General features: G+C 34.8%; 1 protein-coding gene across 3 annotated transcripts in view; it reads right to left on the bottom strand.

The window, feature by feature from the left end:
• LOC149085819 (DNA-directed RNA polymerase III subunit RPC6-like) overlaps positions 1 to 19,657 on the bottom strand; it is a 51,335-nt gene that overhangs the window by 1,212 nt on the left and 30,466 nt on the right. For 2 of the 3 annotated variants that reach the window (XM_089232253.1, XM_089232255.1), the window contains 2 exons: positions 14,467 to 14,554; positions 13,336 to 14,367 (listed from right to left, as the gene is read on the bottom strand). In XM_089232253.1, coding sequence (XP_089088379.1) covers positions 13,868 to 14,367; positions 14,467 to 14,554 — 588 coding nt within the window. In that variant the 3' untranslated portion in view covers positions 13,336 to 13,867. Of the gene's footprint in view, positions 1 to 2,534; positions 2,709 to 7,244; positions 7,350 to 10,216; positions 10,361 to 10,722; positions 10,836 to 13,335; positions 14,368 to 14,466; positions 14,555 to 19,657 lie in introns of those variants that run through there. The other variant, XM_089232254.1, reaches the window with a different exon arrangement.

Raw genomic sequence — 19,657 nt, 5'->3', positions numbered from 1 at the left:
AGTTCGCTCGCATTCGCTTGGTTACGACTTTGCTTCTCTGGACATATATCTTCTTGTTGTTCTTTTTGGTCATGATACGGCTTCATCCGTAAAACATGAACAATATATTTTAGTTGTCATTTTCGGGACTTTTTCTCACAAGGCTCCACTTCATACGTGACTTCTGATAATTTCTTCAGAACACGATAGGGTACAAAGTAATGTTTTAGAAGCTTTTCTGACAAACTCAGTTTTCAGGCTGGTGTAAAAATCCACATGAGATCACCTTTGTCCTAACAGCTTTTGTCTTTCACCCGAGCTCTCGAGATATATAATCTTGACAGTTCTTGAGCTTCCTCTGCATTCTTTATTAATTTCGCTAATAGTCATTGTGAGTATGATTGGGATTACCCAGTAGCATGGCATCCAGTGGTGTGTCTCTACCCAGTAGTATGGCATCCAGTGGTGTGTCTCTACATCATGTCCATGAATGAGAAAGAATGAACTAAATCCTGTCGTTTCCAGTTTTGCCAAGTTATAAGCAAATGTGACGTATGACTGTATACAATCCTAATCTTTTTGTTCTGTGTCGACATATATAGATAACGTATCTGCCAAAGTCTTGCTACACTTTTCTGTCAGGCCATTTGTTTGAGGATGATATGCCATAGTTAGTAGATGAGAAGTCTTATACAGCTCATTTATTTCCCTCACAAGATTCGACAGAAATGATTGGCCTCTGCCACTAATTATTTCTCTTGGTGACCCATGTTTTAGAATCACATCTTCAACTAGAAATTTTTCAATTTCCACTGCATCACCACTTGGTAGAGCTTTCGTGATGGTGAATTGTGTAAGATAATCTGTACATACAATTATCCATCGATTCCCTTGAGTTGTCAGCAGGAATCGTCCAAGCAGATCTATCCCTTTACGAAATAGGGCATCAACAGGTTTAATCGGTTGTAGATATCCTGGAGGTCATTGTGATGGGGATTTTCTTCTTAGGCATTCATTGCAATGAGACACATAACGTCGTACAGTTTTATAAAGTCCTGGCCAGGAGAACTTTCTGCATACTTTGTCATAAGTCTTTGCCAAACATAAACGGCCGGCTGTGGGTGCATCATGAAGGCTTTTCAGTACTTTTATTCTGAAATGTTTTGGCAAGACCAAGAGCCATGGTTTTCCTGGAAATTTTGGTAACTACCAATTTCTTCAAGTTTCTTTCGGATAACTTGTAACAGATAGATTTAATTGTAACAGATCCTTTAATTGTTCATCTTTGAAATTTGAAATAGCATTGATAAATGGGATGTCTCCAGCTATTTCTTCTTTCTTTTTTAGCTTCAAGTATTGGATGTCTAATAGACCATTCCAATAGACCATCTGGAGTATGACACTGATATTACATAGGTTGGTCCAAAAGTAATGTCTCATATCCTATTTATTTATGTTCACCCATGCTCTTGGATGTGGATTGCAGGCATTACTCACTTTAAGCAATCAATTAGCCATCAGAATTGATCACTGAGTTACTGTAATATTGAGTTACTGTCACTCAAGCCTGATAAACTCATATCAACCTCAGAATTCTTTTTCAGATGTACATCTTTTTCTGAAAGTTTTTGAACCATTTCACATAAAATGAAAGATTCAGCAGATAGAAAATTCATTGAAGAAAAAAGGAGCCCATCTTTTTAGAGCATGCACTCTTTAGGTGTAAGAGTCTTGTGAGGAAGACTCTCTTATACCCCCTTTGTAAGGAGGGCCAAACATACAACTGAACAATCTCAACATTAATTAGGAGCTTATCCTTTCAATCTGCATGTATCAGCCACAGAAATAAACTGACCAAATCAGAAACGGATGGGGGACACCTATGACCTCTACTGAGCTTTAGTAGAATAAAGCTGGTGTTGTTTGTGTACATAGTACAAAATAAAAAGAAGTTCAGTGTCACATCTTCATGTAAATTATCATTTATCCAATTTCAAAGCTGTTAATTTTACCCTTTAACTAGTTTCTCTTATATATTGACTGTGGAGTTTAAAAAAACATATCTTTAAATTTTGGCCATTTCTGGAACAAATTAAACAATTTTTCATAGAAACCTATAAGAAATCATGTTTCGACTAGGGAAGGTGATTTCGGAATGAATTATCTTCGTTAGCTTAGGTATCACTGAAATCAGGATCAAAAGACTATTTCCGATTATGATTGCACAAGAATTCAGCGAACAATTCTGCTGTGTTATACCAACATATGCATACAAGGCCACTAGAAATGAAAATTTACTCTGTCGCTGGGACCAGTGTCTATTTAGATGCCCCCAACCACAATTTTGAATGGAAACTCAGCGCCTTTTTTAAACCAGATTCCCTGTCCTCTCCTACAGTTCAGCCCTGTGTGCATGATGATCCTGGCTTATAATTCTCCGTTAAAACATCTCTATTTCAACTATTTTATATTCATAAACAAAAACTTAAAAAAAATGATAATCTTTAAAAAAACACTGGATTTATTCCAGCACAGAACACAAAATTTTCACTCACTGGACAGAGGCCACACGGCATTCTCATCAGCGCAACACTGGGGATAATTGGATCGATGGCTCGATACAGAAGTTCTATTTCTCCTGATCCTTGAGAAATAACAGATTTTTCCACTTTCCCATCATAAATTAATGTGTCCAGTATAGATTCAATATCCTTCACACTCAACTGAACCTGTGTAATGCAAAGTTTTAGAATCAAATTAACACACATAATTTGAAAACCATTGAATAACAATTTTTTCTATGTAAAAAATGATTAACATATAGTACAAAAAAAACCAGTTGTGCCTGTGCAGCACTAAAAACACTGGTCTAGAAGATATGCAGGGTAACGCAACATAGCACAGGTGGTCCGCAGACAGACTTCATAATTTTATTGTAACTAAATTAAAATTGAATAATTTTTCATAAAAAGTTGATGTGGGTTCAAATAAGACTCATTTCCTTCATACTTAGGATAACCATATCTCAGGGAAAAATTCGGGACATTGCTATCTTTAGGATATGGCTAATTGTAGCCAAAAAAAAAACAACAACAATACAATCTACAACACATCTAATTATTGCTAAAGTTGCTGAAGGGTGGCCGAAAGATGCTGCAAATCACAGTAAACTAAAATGTATTTCATGACAAAAAAAAATGTATTTCATGACAAAAAAAAATGTATTTCATGACAAAAAAAAAATGTATTATGACCAGGTGGCCACATTCAATCGGGAAAAGTACAGGAAATTTAGATCTAAAATACGGTAAAATATGTGTGGACAGTGCCAATTATCACCAAAAACCATTGTCATAAGTCAACAAAATCACTAATAGTTGTAAGTGCAATCTTAAGGGATGGGACAAATCCAGGCAATACCCAGGGACTTCAAATGCAGAAAGGGCCTCATGACAATCAGATCTGGTCAAAAATTTCCACAGTGAGCATGAAAATTGGTCAGCAGGTATTTCTAACCAGGTTGCAACTGAAATAGCCGATAATTACTAATATATGAATAATGAAGGGTCACTCAAAATTGCAGTGAGTGAAAATATAATTCACGAAAAAAATTTTTACATAATAAATGTTAGTTAAATATTCATACTTATAACCATAATTTTTAAGTTATGAAAATTATCTTCATTTACAACTTTAATAAATATCATAAATTCAAAAAGTTTCTTTGAAAAAAAACTCAAAAAGCCCAAAAATACAAGAATGTGATGTAAAATACCAGATATTCCTGTATGATATGTATTTCATTTTATTCCTACATTTATATCGCCCATATTTTATCGGGGGGGGGGGGGGTGTATGGTCGCTCTACTCATGATGTGAGTTTGTAGTACCTTGTATTGTTTCCAGATATTTTACTGGTTTTTGAGTTCAAAAAAATAATTGAGAAATGTTGATATATAGGACACCAGAACAGAATGTTTTGCATCGTGTTGCAATGAGACTGGAGCTGACTGAAAAAGTTCAATTTAAAAATCCACTATTTCTAAATTCAGAGAATTTCCATATTAGTGTTTTCTTAGTAAAAAATTTCTTCCCCCTTTCTGGAAAAAAAACGTTTCCCTTTTTTTCTTAAAAATCTTCTAGAATTGTTGTGTGATGTACATCACAGATTTTGGCACATTCTGCTTTGAGTCTACAAGAGAAAGTGTAACACAACTTCAGCGGCAAAATAAAATAATATTTGCTAGAAAAAGTGACACACTTATTATTATGAACAGTGAGAAAAACAAAATTGCTAACATAAACCCAAAAACATAATTGCAAACAATGCTTTTCTCCATGTTATGATGATATACATTCGGCTTATGTTTTGTGAAAGTGAAAATATAATAAACTAGTTATACATCCAGCACTGGCCAGGTTTACCTCAGCACTGGCAGCATTAAAGAAATGTTAAACCAATGTGAAGGGACATGTCTGAAATACGTTGTTTGGGAACCCCAATAATCAAAGTAAGCATTTTGAAAGTGATTGTTAAGGCTTATGAATTATTTTTTGCCTATTTTGGGCATTTGTCCAACTCTGACAAAGCAGCCTGTCATTAAAGTCGGGTACCGTTTGGTATAAATGCAAAATTTGACAAAGATCGTCTGAAATTGTAAATCTGTAAGAGATCATACAGACAGACAGACAGAAAATCAATTTTATATAAAATAGACCTATACTATAACGAACTTCGCTTATAATGAACAACCAAAAAAGTTTTGAAATGTTTTCCCCTGACAAGTTTAAAACTTGATTTGTGTCTAAGAAAGTATTAGCTTGTTTAAAAAGCATTTCAAGCAAGCAATTAAACATTGATCGTTGTTTTGTTTTGTGTAAATATGTATGCACTGCATGACTCATACCACTTGCCAGCTAGAAAAACTAAGATTGATACTGTACATGTACACATCTCTTTAAATTCAAACTATGTTGAAGGCTGTTTTTTATTTGATATAGCTTATCATAAACGCTCTTCACAGCTAGGCACTGTAATTACATTGATGTACACCCTGTAGCATTACACATTTATAAGAATTATTTGTTATAAGCCAGACTTTCATTAACAGATAACCTTCAGTCCCTATTAGTCCATTACAATGAGGCTCTGCTACTGTACGTAGATAAATTAATTACACAGAATAATTAAAAATTCGTGGGACAAACTTTAAGAGGAGATATCAGACACCTAAACAAGAATTTTTGGTTATAGAACATGCAGTTGAATCACAATAACAAAGGCGACAAAGGTTGCTTTTAGAGTGCAGAATAACACTTCATCAGTAACAAATAACCATGTTTTTCCAACGAATTTACTGTGATATGTGATGCCAACCACCCAAAGATACAGGGGATTATATGTGTATGCAGGATTTTCTTGGAAATGGGGGGGGAGATTAAAAATTTTTTTTCCTTCTGGTCTTTTTTAAACATTTCGTCCTGCAAAATAATCTCAGCTTGAGTGGGGTTATAACCCCGAGCCCCCACCCCCTGCATATGCCAATGCAAGGGATGTAATGTGGCAGTCCTACCCATGGTGCACCCTAGGTAACATAAAATCCGTCACAAGTCATTGTATTGCTTGTCATTGTTCGGCATAGCATGACCTTGATGGTTCTTGCTCAGATAAAAACCAAAATTCAATCCAAGGGTGCAGCATGTGGTTCCAGCATAATGTAGTATTATGCCTATTTTTCAGTAAAATACAGAATTATTCAAACACTAAATTTCTGAGGCAATGGATGGAATATGACATGCCTATTACATGGCACATGTCATCTCCCAAACTCTCTTCACTCCTAATTTCTTTCAGTGGATCCAGCCCCTGGACATTATGTATGCAACTCCTATTGAACTTTTTGGAGATTTCATTGTCAAAATTAGTGTCACTAGTGTGTTTTATTCCAGTGTTAGCACCACAATCTTTCACATTCGACCACATTTTCATGACTAAAAATGCTTGTTTATGTATGTTCTATCTAAAATTTGTTCCACGAATTCTAAATCACCCTGTATAGGATGATTATAAAATAACTTAGCTGATATACAAGCTCTCCTCCAGTAGCCACAAAAATCAACGAATGCAGACATGCCAACATTGGTTTGAAGCTTGTTAGTAGTGATGAATGGGGGGAATGGGCTACCACCCCCTAGGACAACATAATCATAGTGCAATAAAAAATAATCACTCAAAAATTCAATTTTTTTTAAAACTTTAATTGAAAGTTCATTAAATACAGCATCTCATTGGCACTGGAACCTAGAAGGCTCAGGCCACATGGCTCCCCACCTCCTGAAGCAACTTTCCAAGGTTGCTGAGTCCCTTAATAATTCATGAATATTCCAACCTGCCTACACTCTTGTGAGCTGTACATATGGACGTCTAGCAACCCTAGACCTCATCTCCATTTTCTTCGTGTCAGCACGTGCGATGAAACATTCTTTCCAACACAAGTTTCTCGAGCTCAAACATGCACTATGCAAATAAAGCCAGATTTGGACTCGCCGCACTGAACCGCTCAAAAACCTGTTTTTAGCCCACAGCGTGGGGTGGTTTTGTTGAAAAAAAACAGGTTTTTGCACGTTTGGGCATTGAGTAGAGTGGCTTTACAGATTGCCTTTCACCCACAGACAAAACAGATCGGCTCCGAGTTTGTCTTCTCTAGATTTCTCTCACATGCGTATATGATTTCATCCTTATGGTAAAGATTGATGCAGTTTAAAAAAAATAATAATAAAAATAAGTAAAACACTGCAAGAAACTCAAAGACCCAATTTTTTAAAACCAATTTCTATTGTATTGAGAGTGTCTCCCATAACTCTGTAGTTTATTGCAGCCGTCCAGTAAAAAATATGGACAATCCGTAGCATTTGGCAACTCTGTGAATATTAATAAAATTTGAGATATAGGTATTTCTCAAAGTATCTGCTCAACAATGAGAAGGAAAAAAAACATAGTTCCTGTGGTTACGGTATCAGCATCTTGAAATTTTGAAAAATTTAAATGGCAACACTCACTTTTGCGCATTGCAAACGATCGGCTCAGTAAAAAAGATGCGTGTTGGAACGGAACCTGTAGCATAATAAATGGCAGCACTAGACCCAGAAATATGTGGAATTTAATCCACATTCATTGATTTTTGTGGCAGCCAAGGGCTCACATATTGGCGAAGTTATTTCATCATCACCATGTATAAACTAATTTACACAAAACAAATATTTACCTTACTTATCTTCAGTTCATTAATATACTTCCAGATCTCTTTGGATGACTTGAAAGAAGCGTTCCTATGGGCAATTGGATCAGATACCTTGTCTTTCGATGGTCTCTAAAAATCATATGAAATTTTTTAACCCCTTAATTTAATATGGTATCCTCAAAACAGTGTAAAAAAAGCACAACACATGTCACAGGAAGAATTTTAAGAAAAGAAGGGAATGGAAAATAAATCTATGTAAAAAAACACTATAATTGAAATTTTTAGGCTTGTTGCAGAACAGTATATAACATTCTGCTTTGGGGTACAGTAGCCCACCTAATCTCTTATAAGAAATCTATGTTACGATAGAAACATTCACTAAAATTGCACCAACTTGTCAGCAAATATTCAACTGACAAGCATGAAGAATTTGTCATAAACACACGATTCACACACAAGATCTCACACGCTTTGAACAATTCAAAGCCAATAGTATTTCAACACAAAGTTGCCAATTATCACCCACCAGAAGTTATATATTTATCGTTATTACTACTCATATAAATGCCAATTCCCAGACTCAAAAAAGGCGAACTTGTTTTGCCCTGGGATTGTCCAGGATAATTGAAATTAAGCTTTTACTTATCGCTTTAACTTAATTATCATCAGTCTAACATGAAATATAGATACTGTATTTTGTGCACTTTTGCATGGTTAGAGATTGAAGAAATATGCTGTCACTTAAGTATTACAATACCATTTTTTACAGTGCAATTAATTAATTTTTGAGCTGCTTATTCAAATCTTAAACACTTGGTCTAAAAATACAAAAATATTTTGCAGTCAACTAATTTTCCATTTAGACCATCTAATCCAGTGGTGAGCAAACTTTTTCAGTATGCGGGAAATATGTGGCATTTCTGCCATTTGCAGGTCAGAAACTTGTTTGTATAGACTGCACGACCCCGTATTTTACAGGACATTTCTGTAATTTTGGATGCCATAAATTTTTTTATAAAATTTCTCGTTTTCTCTCTTACAGACGTGCCAACTTTTGGAATCCAGAAATCCGGAGATTCTCCCGCAGGGGTAGCACACCCCCTCCCCCTGGCACTAATAGACTCGATCAAAAAAAAAAATCACATAAAAAAAATTTGGAATTTTTTTTTTCTTAAATCAATTAAGAAAAATTTTCATTCCCCCCCCCCCCGAGAAGAATATGATTCCATGTCAGTCTTTCCATGCAGAATAGAGAAATCACATCTACATGAACTGTTCATAAAACATAAGTTTCCTTTTGTGGACGCTATCAGTAATTGATAATCTTGGGTATATGAACTCTTAAAAGCTTTATATTTTTCTTTCTGAAGACATATTTAATCGAAGGAAACAATCAAAAAACTTCAATACAAAGCTGCTGACGAAAAAACTTGTTTACCGCACGGTTGTTAATGGAATACAATAACGATTATAAAGAAATTTCGGTACACAAGTTCATGCCCCTGATAAATGATTGCAGATAAACGCTACGTAAACAAAGTCACGTCTTTGCCAGTTGCTTAAAGTCATTCACCGAGACTTTTTTTTACGGCTGCTCGATGGAAATGACCACAGCTGTCTTCTATGGGTGTTTTCCCTAACGATGACGGCAGTCGTTGACGTCATGACAACGTGAAAGCTCGTGTAAAATTTTCTGAGAGAGAATCCGAAGAAATTTTAACAAATCCGAAGAGAGCGGGAGGAAGGATGAAAAATCCGGAGTCTCCCACCTAAATCCGGAAAGTTGGCAGGTCTGCTCTTATTTTCAATGAGGCTTACTTGAACTTTCGAAATCAAGAATTATGACTTTTTTCATGACCTTGTCATAATTATCATAAAATAATTAATATCATAATTAATAATATATATATAGTCATATAAACATATTCATCTCATATATTTTTCAAACATATATGTTTTGTTTGGTGAACTATAAATTTTCACGCATTGTATCTTGTGGAAGCTAATCTCCTTAACACTTTACAATTTTTCAGAAAATTGGAAACTTAATTTGCATTTGACAATTTTTTGGCAATAATTTGTAACATCCCATACGAATCCAGATTTTCTATTTCCTGTATGTTATGAAGAGTATATGGTCAGCCTGGGTATTTATTGTGTTGTGTGTATTTATAATTTTCTACCAGAACACATTTGGAACACTTTCACGGTTGTAACTCGCTTGATCGTCAATGCGACTGGTCAGGTTGGATTTCTTCAGCCCTTCTGTAGGTGCCAAACTTTAATACCTTGAACTGCTTAAAGATACAGAACTTCGAATTCAATTTCAGAAATTGGAGTTTTAGAAGTTCGATGAGCAAGGGTGCTTGTGGAAGTGCTATGTAGGTGACGATGAAAGTGATAAATTTGAAAATCCTTTAAACAAAAAAAACAACAACATTGTACTATGAAGAGATGCTAAGTATTTAAAAAATTTCATTAATTATATTTTTATATGCGTATCAATGAATCTCCATGGCATGGTTTTGTTACTATGTTGTATTTCTCGTTTATCAAAAAAACATAACTTTCTATTAATTAAATTGGTTACTTATTTCAAATTGACGTGACATGTAATGCATAATCGGCAAACATTTAGCTGCTTGATATTTAACATTCCACCCATTAAATTGCAAGCATTTTTTTTGTAAGAATTTTTACTTAGGCATTTTTAAATTTGTTCAATTTGGAATTGCTGCATCTGGCCTGCGGGCCATAGTTTGCCCATCACTAATCTAGTCTATGAGAATGAATATGCTTAGTTTCCAAAATTTGCAATAAACCAAAATTAATGGTAGCAAAAAGTAAATTTGAGTTATTTTCAACACAGTTCTTGGATATTCAAAAAGTGAAAGGTTGCAGAGATATCTGCAGTTGCAAACAATTTGAAACAGCCTGTATAAGCACATGAACATAACAATAAATTGTCAAAATACAACTTAATAATCTTGTTTTACCGCTTGTAAGAGATAACGGTGACACTGCTGATTCAATACATCAACAAATTCAGATTCGAACTCTTGATCACTGTACCAGGCACCTCCAGTCACTGTGCAATCTGGTTCGAGGTCATACAACATATATATCTTCTTTTTCGATGCCTTGGAATATGCAATAGAAACAAAAAATAAATACATAAAAAATTCAGAAAAAAATATTAAGCATAACATACAAAACAACAGAAAAGCATTAGATGGATCACAAATATCTCATATTGTTATCCTCGAAATGTTAAACGTCCAAGATTCAAGAAGGGGGCCAAACACATGAAACAGAGCAACCTGATCAAAAAGGTAGTTGGAATTAGATGGATGACAAAACCATCAAAGAAGAGGAAAATAACCAAATTTACAGAAGACGTAGATCCAATAATGGATCAGAAATAGTTCTTTGTTGATGATGATTTCGATGAAAGACAAAGAAATATCCATATAAACTAGAGAAGTGTAATGTGAGAACTTACATTAACTGGTTTCACAGATTTAATAAGTTTTTTGCTTTCCAAATTCTTCAGAATTTTATTGACGTGTGTAAGAGATAGGTTGCTCTGAAACCTTATGTCTCTTGTCCAGATACCTTCAAGAAAAATTAAAATAAACAACAATCTTCAGTTTCTTCAGTAATATTCAATGCACTAAATAAATCACCAAACAAACATGTGTTAGATATCACATTTTTACAGACAGACATGACTGCCCAAAGAGATCATCTTGGGATGGTTTGCACTCTTTCCCAAAGGGATACAAAAAGTGGCCCACGGGGGGCACATTTGTATAAGTTCTCTTGATAGTTTGTGGCAACCAATTTTTTTTCCGATTTCCTTTTCTTGGGTTTGTGCATTTATGTGACCCTTATTTCTTAAACTTTTTCGCCAAGAGATCACAACTTTAAAATTAAAAATTTCAGTTTGAAAGGCTGCCCCAGTTCATTGAAAAAAAAATTAGACCTTTGAATAAAAAATAAAACTGAGATAAAGCACAAATAAAACATTCCGAACAATTATTTCAGGGATGGCCAACAGTTGGCCCGTAAGGTTATTTTGTGCGGCCCAAACAGTGCAAAAATATTGTGTATCAAATTAAAGGTTGTTTCACCAATGCTAGGGGTGATGTGCATCTGACTTCGTATTGACAAGACATAGTTTCATTATTTGAGCCATTAGTTGCAACAGCACACTTCCTGATTTATAAACATTCATTATTCCTAGTATGATGGAAATAGTTTACTATGTTTCTCACCATACTGCCGTTTCATACAAATTGCTCATGAAGTTCATTACATGCATTTTTTAAAAATTATTTTTTCACCTTTCTGTTAAGGAAGTTGTCTTTTCTACCCGGATGCATATTTGGTGTTCTGCTCACAGCGACAAAACTTTTTTGGAATGGACGCCACCTTGGAATTTCAACTCACTAAGCTATGCAGACTCTGTGCAAAAGATGTGCTATATTTAATAGTGGACTAATATTGTGTCGTTGATTAAGGAACTTCCTCACAGAGGCACTATGATTTTCAAAAACAGAGAAGCATTCATCCCTGAATTTCGAACTCACAGGTTGGTGACATTCCTTATTACATCAGACTGACACTTCTTTAAAAACTGAATCACAGATATTCTGGTTAAGGAAGGTAGCTCACATACAGCAGCGTCATAGCTGGGGGTGTTTGAGCACCCACTGTAATTTCTGACACGGGACCAAGCAACCACAATTGATTCAGAAATCAAAATTTCCTCCATAAAGCTCAAGACAAGCACCCACAGGTTCGAAACATTTCCGAGACCCCTGCTCTCACAAAAAGAATACATGTATCACACATCTGGTTTTATCTATAAAATTCAAACTATGAATGTATTGAATGAAATAATTTGTGTAAAAAACTGCAATTTTTAATGAATTGCATCCAGATGAGAATGCAGCCAGATAAGTTTAAATTTTATAAAGAAAAAGAGGAATCCGAAACCCTGGGTAAAAGTTAAATAACCAAATTACTTATATTTCACCATGTTACTTATGGGGGTACACATATCTGCAAGTTTCCGAGTGTGACTTATATGCTGGAGTGATGCAATTGGTGCAGCCCATGGCATGGCAGCTAACCATTATGTTGGTCCTGGAACAGAGAGAATTTAGCCCCCCATGAATTAGTACATTCAGGTTTTATCGAAACTCCATAAAAACGATTTCAGGCCTCCATTTACGTATTTCTTGCAGTATGGTCACTGTTGTTATAGTAACTGGTTTAGTGACTTATACACTGAGTGGCCACTTTATTATGACCACCTGAAAATTTTAAGGAAATGAGCTATGACATCACACTATTCTGTAATTTTGGGCATGTACACACAATGCTGTGACACATTCCAGTGCAGATTCGGTAATATATATGGCAGCACTGAAAAATCAGACCCAACACTAGATATGCACTCACACTGTTAGAAATTGTTATCACTAGAAGCATGCATTTTAGAAGTTGCAATCAATAAATTTCTAATAAAATTAATCATAATAGATAAACTATTAAATTAATGAATTACACAGCATATTTAACACTTTAGATGGCATTGACAAGATATCTTGCAAATTTCTTGCCTCCTTATTTTAGCATTGTCAAGCTCAGACATTTTACAATGATGAAAAAAATTTCGTTATTGACAGACAATAAGAATCTGGAATAAATAAGTTTTTTTCAATGAAACCCTTTTCTTACACCCCTTACTTTGCACCTACTGAAAATGTGATGAAATCCAGCATTCTGAAGGGGAGGGGGGTTAGTGATTTCTGCTATGCCGCTTAAAGGGTTAACAAGTTCACCACTGAAAGGTTGCTGTAAGTGCAAAACATGAAGCCTTTTTTGCAAACGGCAAATTTCTTTGTTTCAAAACTAGTTCAATGAAATGTTTCTTTGAAAAATAAAAAGTACATAATTCAATTCTTTGGAAATATTGTTCTACAGACACTGAAATTACCTCAAAAGGGGAAAAACTTAATTTTCTTGCAGTTTGGTAAATTTTTCTAAAGAAATTTACATTATTTAAGAAATAGTAATGTAATTATTATATTTTTATGTGCGTGAGATTACATTATTAAAATTACATTTCCAACAATATTGTGGAACAGTTTACCATAAAAAAATAAAGAAATTAACATTTTATACAGTCCCTGTGTGCTTAAAAACTGAATTACAAAGTTGTTGCCCTTGTCAAAAAAGTTCCACATTTTTAAGTGCAATATTCACTGAGATATTTGAATTCGGAAAACAGAAAAAAATTGGGGGGGGGGAACAGTGTTAAATGCATGTAAAATGGTTTTTCCCGCATTTAATGCTGTTTTTCCCAAATTTTTCAAATTCGAACATTGCAGTGAATGTTGCACCTAGAAAAGTGAAATTTTTTTTTGTTGGCCTCAGAAGAGACTGGGCAACAACTTTCTTGCATTGTTTACAAAGTTATTGATGCTTTGAATAAATCTCTTTGAAAGCAAGTCAAGGCAAGAGAAATAATTTAGCTATCAAAAACATATTACAGTTTAATACAAAACTACATGAAACGTTACAAAATAACTTAGAATGTTACAAAAATTCACTTGCACTCAGTCAGTGGATTACAGTCAGTAATCACTCTGAGGGGAGTACTGTGGATAGAAAGTAGACAAATTTGTGGTATTTCCTGCAGGAGGTAGCAGGTTAGGCACAAGATAAACCTCCTTATCTGAATTGAACAATGAAGGTGAAGGGACCGTTGAAGTTGATGAATCGTCTGGGCTTTGAGAATGTTGAGAAAGAGGAGTTGAGGGTGGATGCTCTAGCTCTTCTAGCAATGCTTGCTGCAGGATGCTGCTTAATTTGCCTTGTGTCAGAATTCTGTTTTTGGGACTCAGCTGCCTCAGCTGTTCAGCGACTAGCTGTCCGAAAATCGTGCACTGGTCCGGTTGTTGGGGCTGACGAGACGACAATGTGGTTAATGCTTTACTGGCTTCTTTTAGGCTGCCAGCGATGGCGACAACACTTTGGGACGGAAGCTCCCATCGCCTTTTATGGGGACCTTTGGTGTTGAATTGATTTATGTCTCCTGGTCTCACAAGTGTATTAGAGTCTGCTTGTGTGTTTCCTGAAAATGTAAATTAACTTCATGTAATTACTGCAGAGCAAAATTATTGCACGGGAGAGAGGGAGGTCAAAAGTGGTATCTAAATGTACAGTGGCTCACCACGGCTAGCAAAAGGAGTTTCGTCTTCCAGCATATCTTCAGTATTTTGTGTTTCTTCTTCATGTTGTGTTTCCCGGGTCCAACTATCCTGCAATCACATTGTGAAAGAAAAAAAAAATCATTCATCATCTAAACAAATGGCTGTGGTAAATGAATTAAATTTATCTGCTAAATAAATGAAATTGATGTGCTAAATAAATAAATATGCATGAGCAAATTCTTTTTCCTGAGTTCACTCTTTGAAAATAAAAAAATTCAATGATAGCACTTTTCCAGGCAAAACTTAGAAATTCAAGGACATTCATATCGCAGTTAATAAAAATAATATATTTTTTAAAATTTACATTCAACATTTACTCATTTTGAATTTCGAGTTCGAAATGCTAATTTATTAAAGATATATAATTTTTAAAATAATTATGTGTAGCAATCATTTCAAGTTCTGAAGATCTTGCTTTTAAAAAACTACTGTATACAAATGACGTTTAAAGCACAAATCTGTGTTTGAAACAGACTTGAAATTTGTCTTTGATAAAAAAATCAGAAAGCATATAGTCATATATGTAGGGGGTGACCACATGACCCATATTTCTCAGGACATTCCTGTATTTTTACGTAATTTTGGCCAACTAATTTTTTTCACAAAATGCTTTGTTATTTCCCAAATTTTCAACAAAGCCTAATTGAATTTTTATTTTTTACTTAAATTAACTACTAAAATTATTTCCCAAACCATATGATTTTTTAAATGATAATTATGACTTTAAATATGAATATTCATCTTACATATTTGTCATGTTAATATTGTTTTCCATAAAATTCATTTAATTCTACTGCTTTACAGCAATGGTGTTTGATTTTTTGATTTTGGTGAATTTTTGGTTATTTTCACAGTTTTTGGCAACTTTGCTCACCTTTGGCATCATTTTTGTTGACAACTAACAATTTTCTCATATTTTTATCAAGGAAATATGGTCAGCCTACAAAAATGCAACTGACATTCATTGCTTCAAAACATTCAAGCTATTGAAAAAAAAAAAAAAGCAACTTTAGAACAGTGTTTTGCTATCAGATTTTAGGCAACATCTTTTTAAGCACAGAAATACCTCGGGTATGTGTGGCCGTATGCCTTGCTTTGAATATTGTCTCGTAACTCATTGTTGCGCTACTCATTTTCACCCTAGCGGAACATAGTTCGGAGAGATTTAGTTGAGAGGGCACAAAAATTTATGGAAGAAATTCAAACCAAAAGTAAATTTTCAAGCACTTACAAGCACTTTAAAATGATAATTTTTTCTTCCAAAACTGCAATGATTTTTCAAGGACTGTGCGAACCTTGTTTTCTATCTTTACGGAGTGTAAACAAGTTTCTTCCTTTTCTTACAGCCACCATGTTCGAAAATGAATGGAACAGTGCGGCCCAAGGATTCGAAAAGAAACGCAACTTCCCTCACTATCTTGGAGCACTTGATAGAAAGAACGTTGTGCTGCAGGCTCCAGCCAATAGTGAAACAGAATACTTTAATTACAAGAAAACTTGCAGCATTGTTCTACTTGCTGCAGTGAATGCTGACTATTGCTTCTTATTTGCCGATATCGGTGCTCAAGGTAGGATGAATGATTCTGGTGTATTCAACACCACTGAATTGAATAGAAGACTACATTACAGGTGAAAAAATACCAACCAGTGAGCCACTTCCTGGTAGAAATATTTTTGTACGTTCATACTGATAGCAGATGATGCTTTTGCTTTAAGCAAATATTTGTGTTGAAGCCATTCCCAGGAAACAAAGAAAACAAGTTTTTGGAAAGTGTGTTCAACTATTAGTTGTGCCAAGTCCGAAGGATAATGAAAAAAATGTTTGATATTTTATCAAGTGTTCCGAACGCCAATGCATTTGGAGCCTTCTTGAGCAATTGCTGTTAATTACGTTTGTACTCTACTACATAATTTTTTACAAAGAAGTGAAACATCAAGAAATGTTTACTCTCCACTGGAAACTTTTGACACAGAGCAGGAAGGAGTTAATAGTGTTGGTTCCAATCGGTGCTCAAGATACTGCCTTTTAGTGAATGTTGAGAGAACAGCAAGGAACAGTTCTCAGGAGGCTAAAGCTATCAGATAAGAGGTTGCTAATTACTTCAAAACCAGCAGAGCTGTTTCTTGACAAGACAATTATGAATAATAATGAAAAGTCTTCTATATACCTATATTCATATGAATTGAAGAATTGATATCAAGTTCATATGATATGAACTTGAAGACAAATTGCAATAATAAAGCCAGTGGTTATGCTGTGCTAACATTATACTTACATATATATTGATTCCATATTGCATGGTCCTTATTTTCTCTCCCTCACCTCTCTTGTTCTTCGTTAAAATGTTGTTGGTACATTTATTGCTATAAACAACCCCCCCCCCTCCCCCAGCATGAATATAACAGTGTAAACTATCTAAGACGGATGCTGTATGAGGCGGAAACTTGTCTTAAGCAGAACAAATATAATCTATTGAATAATCAATGCTTTTTCCATCATAGGAAACCTCTTTAAGATGGAAACTGTCTAACGCGGAAACGGACGACATATTTAGTCCATTTGTGTAGATACAAAACCTGCTAAAATGAAAAGAATTTCTGTCCAAGTGCAAGTTTTTGTCCTTTGGATGGGAGGAAAGTCACTTCGTTCTGAATCCCCCTTTCGTTAGGCAAACTCTTTCACTTCTTGCAAAAACGATGAATGTGTTTATTATCTATCCGGACTGGTTCTGGGGGTCAGGTTGAGAAGAAGCAGATTTACTCTATTCAAAATTTAATAAAAGCTTGTTTAGCATTTCATTTATGATGGAAGCAGTGACTTTTGTTAGAAAACACTCTTATTTCTTGGAAAACGTCCGCTAATTTTAGAAGAGTAATACACGAGGAAAACATTTTAAATACAGTGAAATCTCGCTACAACGATATTAAATATAACAATATCCTTTCTATGATAAATCCCTCTATAACAATATTTTTAGGAGATTTTTGAAACCGCTATAAAACAATATTTTTTATATTTTGCTCAAAATCATTTTGAATTTAATTTGAACTTCGCCACTTGTTTTCCTTCTTCTGGAAGCATCTGTATTTTGCTCTAAAAAATCACAGAAAGCTGAAGCAAGTTATCTGTGTTGCTATTTTTTGTGCAAGACATGAAAGTGCAATGCGGTAAACTTCTTTACAGGGGGCAATGCATCTTAGTGAATTTTTATAATAAATTTATCAAATATACAATTTTTGGGGTGAATAAATGCATAAAAGCGTATTTTCTGATGGTATTACAATCTTGATGTAGACACAACAATCACACACATTACAATCTCGATGATGACAACAGCAACATAAATGTGATCACACATAAGGATAATTTTGTTTTTCGATAATGATAATGTAATTTTGTAATGTTAATTCGTCTACAATGATATTTTTCATGGTCCACAGAATATCGTTATATATGCAGGGCTCAGCACGGATCATGGCCTCAAAACTAGTGAAAATAGTGACCAAAATATTTAAAAAAGTGACCAAATAGTGACCAAAATGTTTAAAAAGTGACCCAATAGTGACCAAAATAATTTTAGAAAGAGACCAAATGGACAATGAATTTTGATTATTACCAAATTGAATGAATTGAAATTGAATTTAGTTTTCACTAAACTTTGTATTTCAATGGAGCTCATCGAAATTGCTTTTTTTACGTATAGTAGTGTGAAATAAATCAAACTCGAATGCATTCTGCTAACCAGAAAAGTTTTGAATAACTTATCAAATTTATCAACAACTATGTGTGAGAGAGTAACATTACATCCTTTCTAAGTAACAGTAGTAATGCCTTTCCTCCCCCCCCCATAGGGGCCGTTCAAGTATTACGTCATCATAGATGGGGGGGAGGGGGGGGTTTCCGATTTGCTGACTTTTGATGACAAGGGGGGAGGCTGAATAACGCTTACGTCATCAACCACCCTTTATGAAAATATGAGTTAGGATTCGGGGGGGGGGGCAGAGCTGATGACGAAATTTTGCTGACAAGGGGGGGGGGGGTGGTCAAAAATGGCTAAAAATTTGCTTATATAATACTTGAATGGCCCATATTGCTATCCACAACCCATCTTAAAATCAATTTAAGCAGGAAAAACTTCAAAACGGGAAAAAATTTTCACATTTAAAGAAGGAAAAAAAAATGAAATAACACAAAATTTGATGAGAGAATTTGTCCCATCTACATTCTAGTGAATTTTTCATTATGTTATGCTATGAATGACAGTATACAAAATGTACTCAAACTTTTTTTAACTAGTATAAATTGATTTACATAATTAGGTTTGTATAATATCTTCCAACAAATTAAGAAATTTACTATAATGATTGATTTAAAAAAAAACTAAAATTACATTTTTAACAATATTATTTTAAATTATTAAATTAAAATATTACTTAAACTACTGAATTAAATAAATTATTTAAATTATTAAATTAACTAAATTATTTTAATTGTTAGGGGCCGTTCAAGTATTACGTCATCATCGATGGAGGGGGGGGGGGGGTTTATGACTTGCTGACTTTTGATGACAAGGGGGGAGGGGGGGTTTCGATAATGCTTACGTCATCAACTACCCTTTATGAAAATATGAGTTAGGATTCAGAGGGGCAGAGCTGATGACGAAATTTTGCTGACAAGGGGGGAGGGAGGGGGTCAAAAATGGCTAAAAATTTGCTTACGTAATACTTGAACGGCCCCTTATACGTTGAGGGAGGGCAATCCATCCTCCCCCCCCCCCAACGTCAATGGCAGAGCCTACTGATGTATACATGATGTATATCAATTGTCATCTGCCGCACCTCTAAGACCTTCAAGTCTATCTGCACCTATGGCTGGACTGGGAAGGGTGCGTGGGTCTACTCTTTTACAGGCGGAGGAGGTTCCAAAATAATACTGCCCTTGGGTGAGGGAGAAAACAAATCAGTTTTGAAATTGTTTGGTTTTTGAGAGAAAAATTTGTAAATATATATTTTCCTTTTTTTTTACACACAACATACACCCCTGCAAAAACAACATTTACTACTTTACCCAGAAACAATATAATTTTGCCCCCCCCCCCGTAATTTTTAACAGAAAAAGACTCCGCGGTCTTCCCCGGTAAATTTCCCATG

The sequence above is a fragment of the Pholcus phalangioides genome, unplaced genomic scaffold, assembly GCF_987345545.1.
Source record: "Pholcus phalangioides strain wild (caught in Gottingen) unplaced genomic scaffold, Ppha-v1.0 ptg000005l_1, whole genome shotgun sequence".
Lineage (NCBI taxonomy): Eukaryota > Metazoa > Arthropoda > Arachnida > Araneae > Pholcidae > Pholcus > Pholcus phalangioides.
The sequence above is the reverse complement of the archived record's forward strand: the minus strand, read 5'-3'. Positions and strand labels throughout refer to the sequence as shown.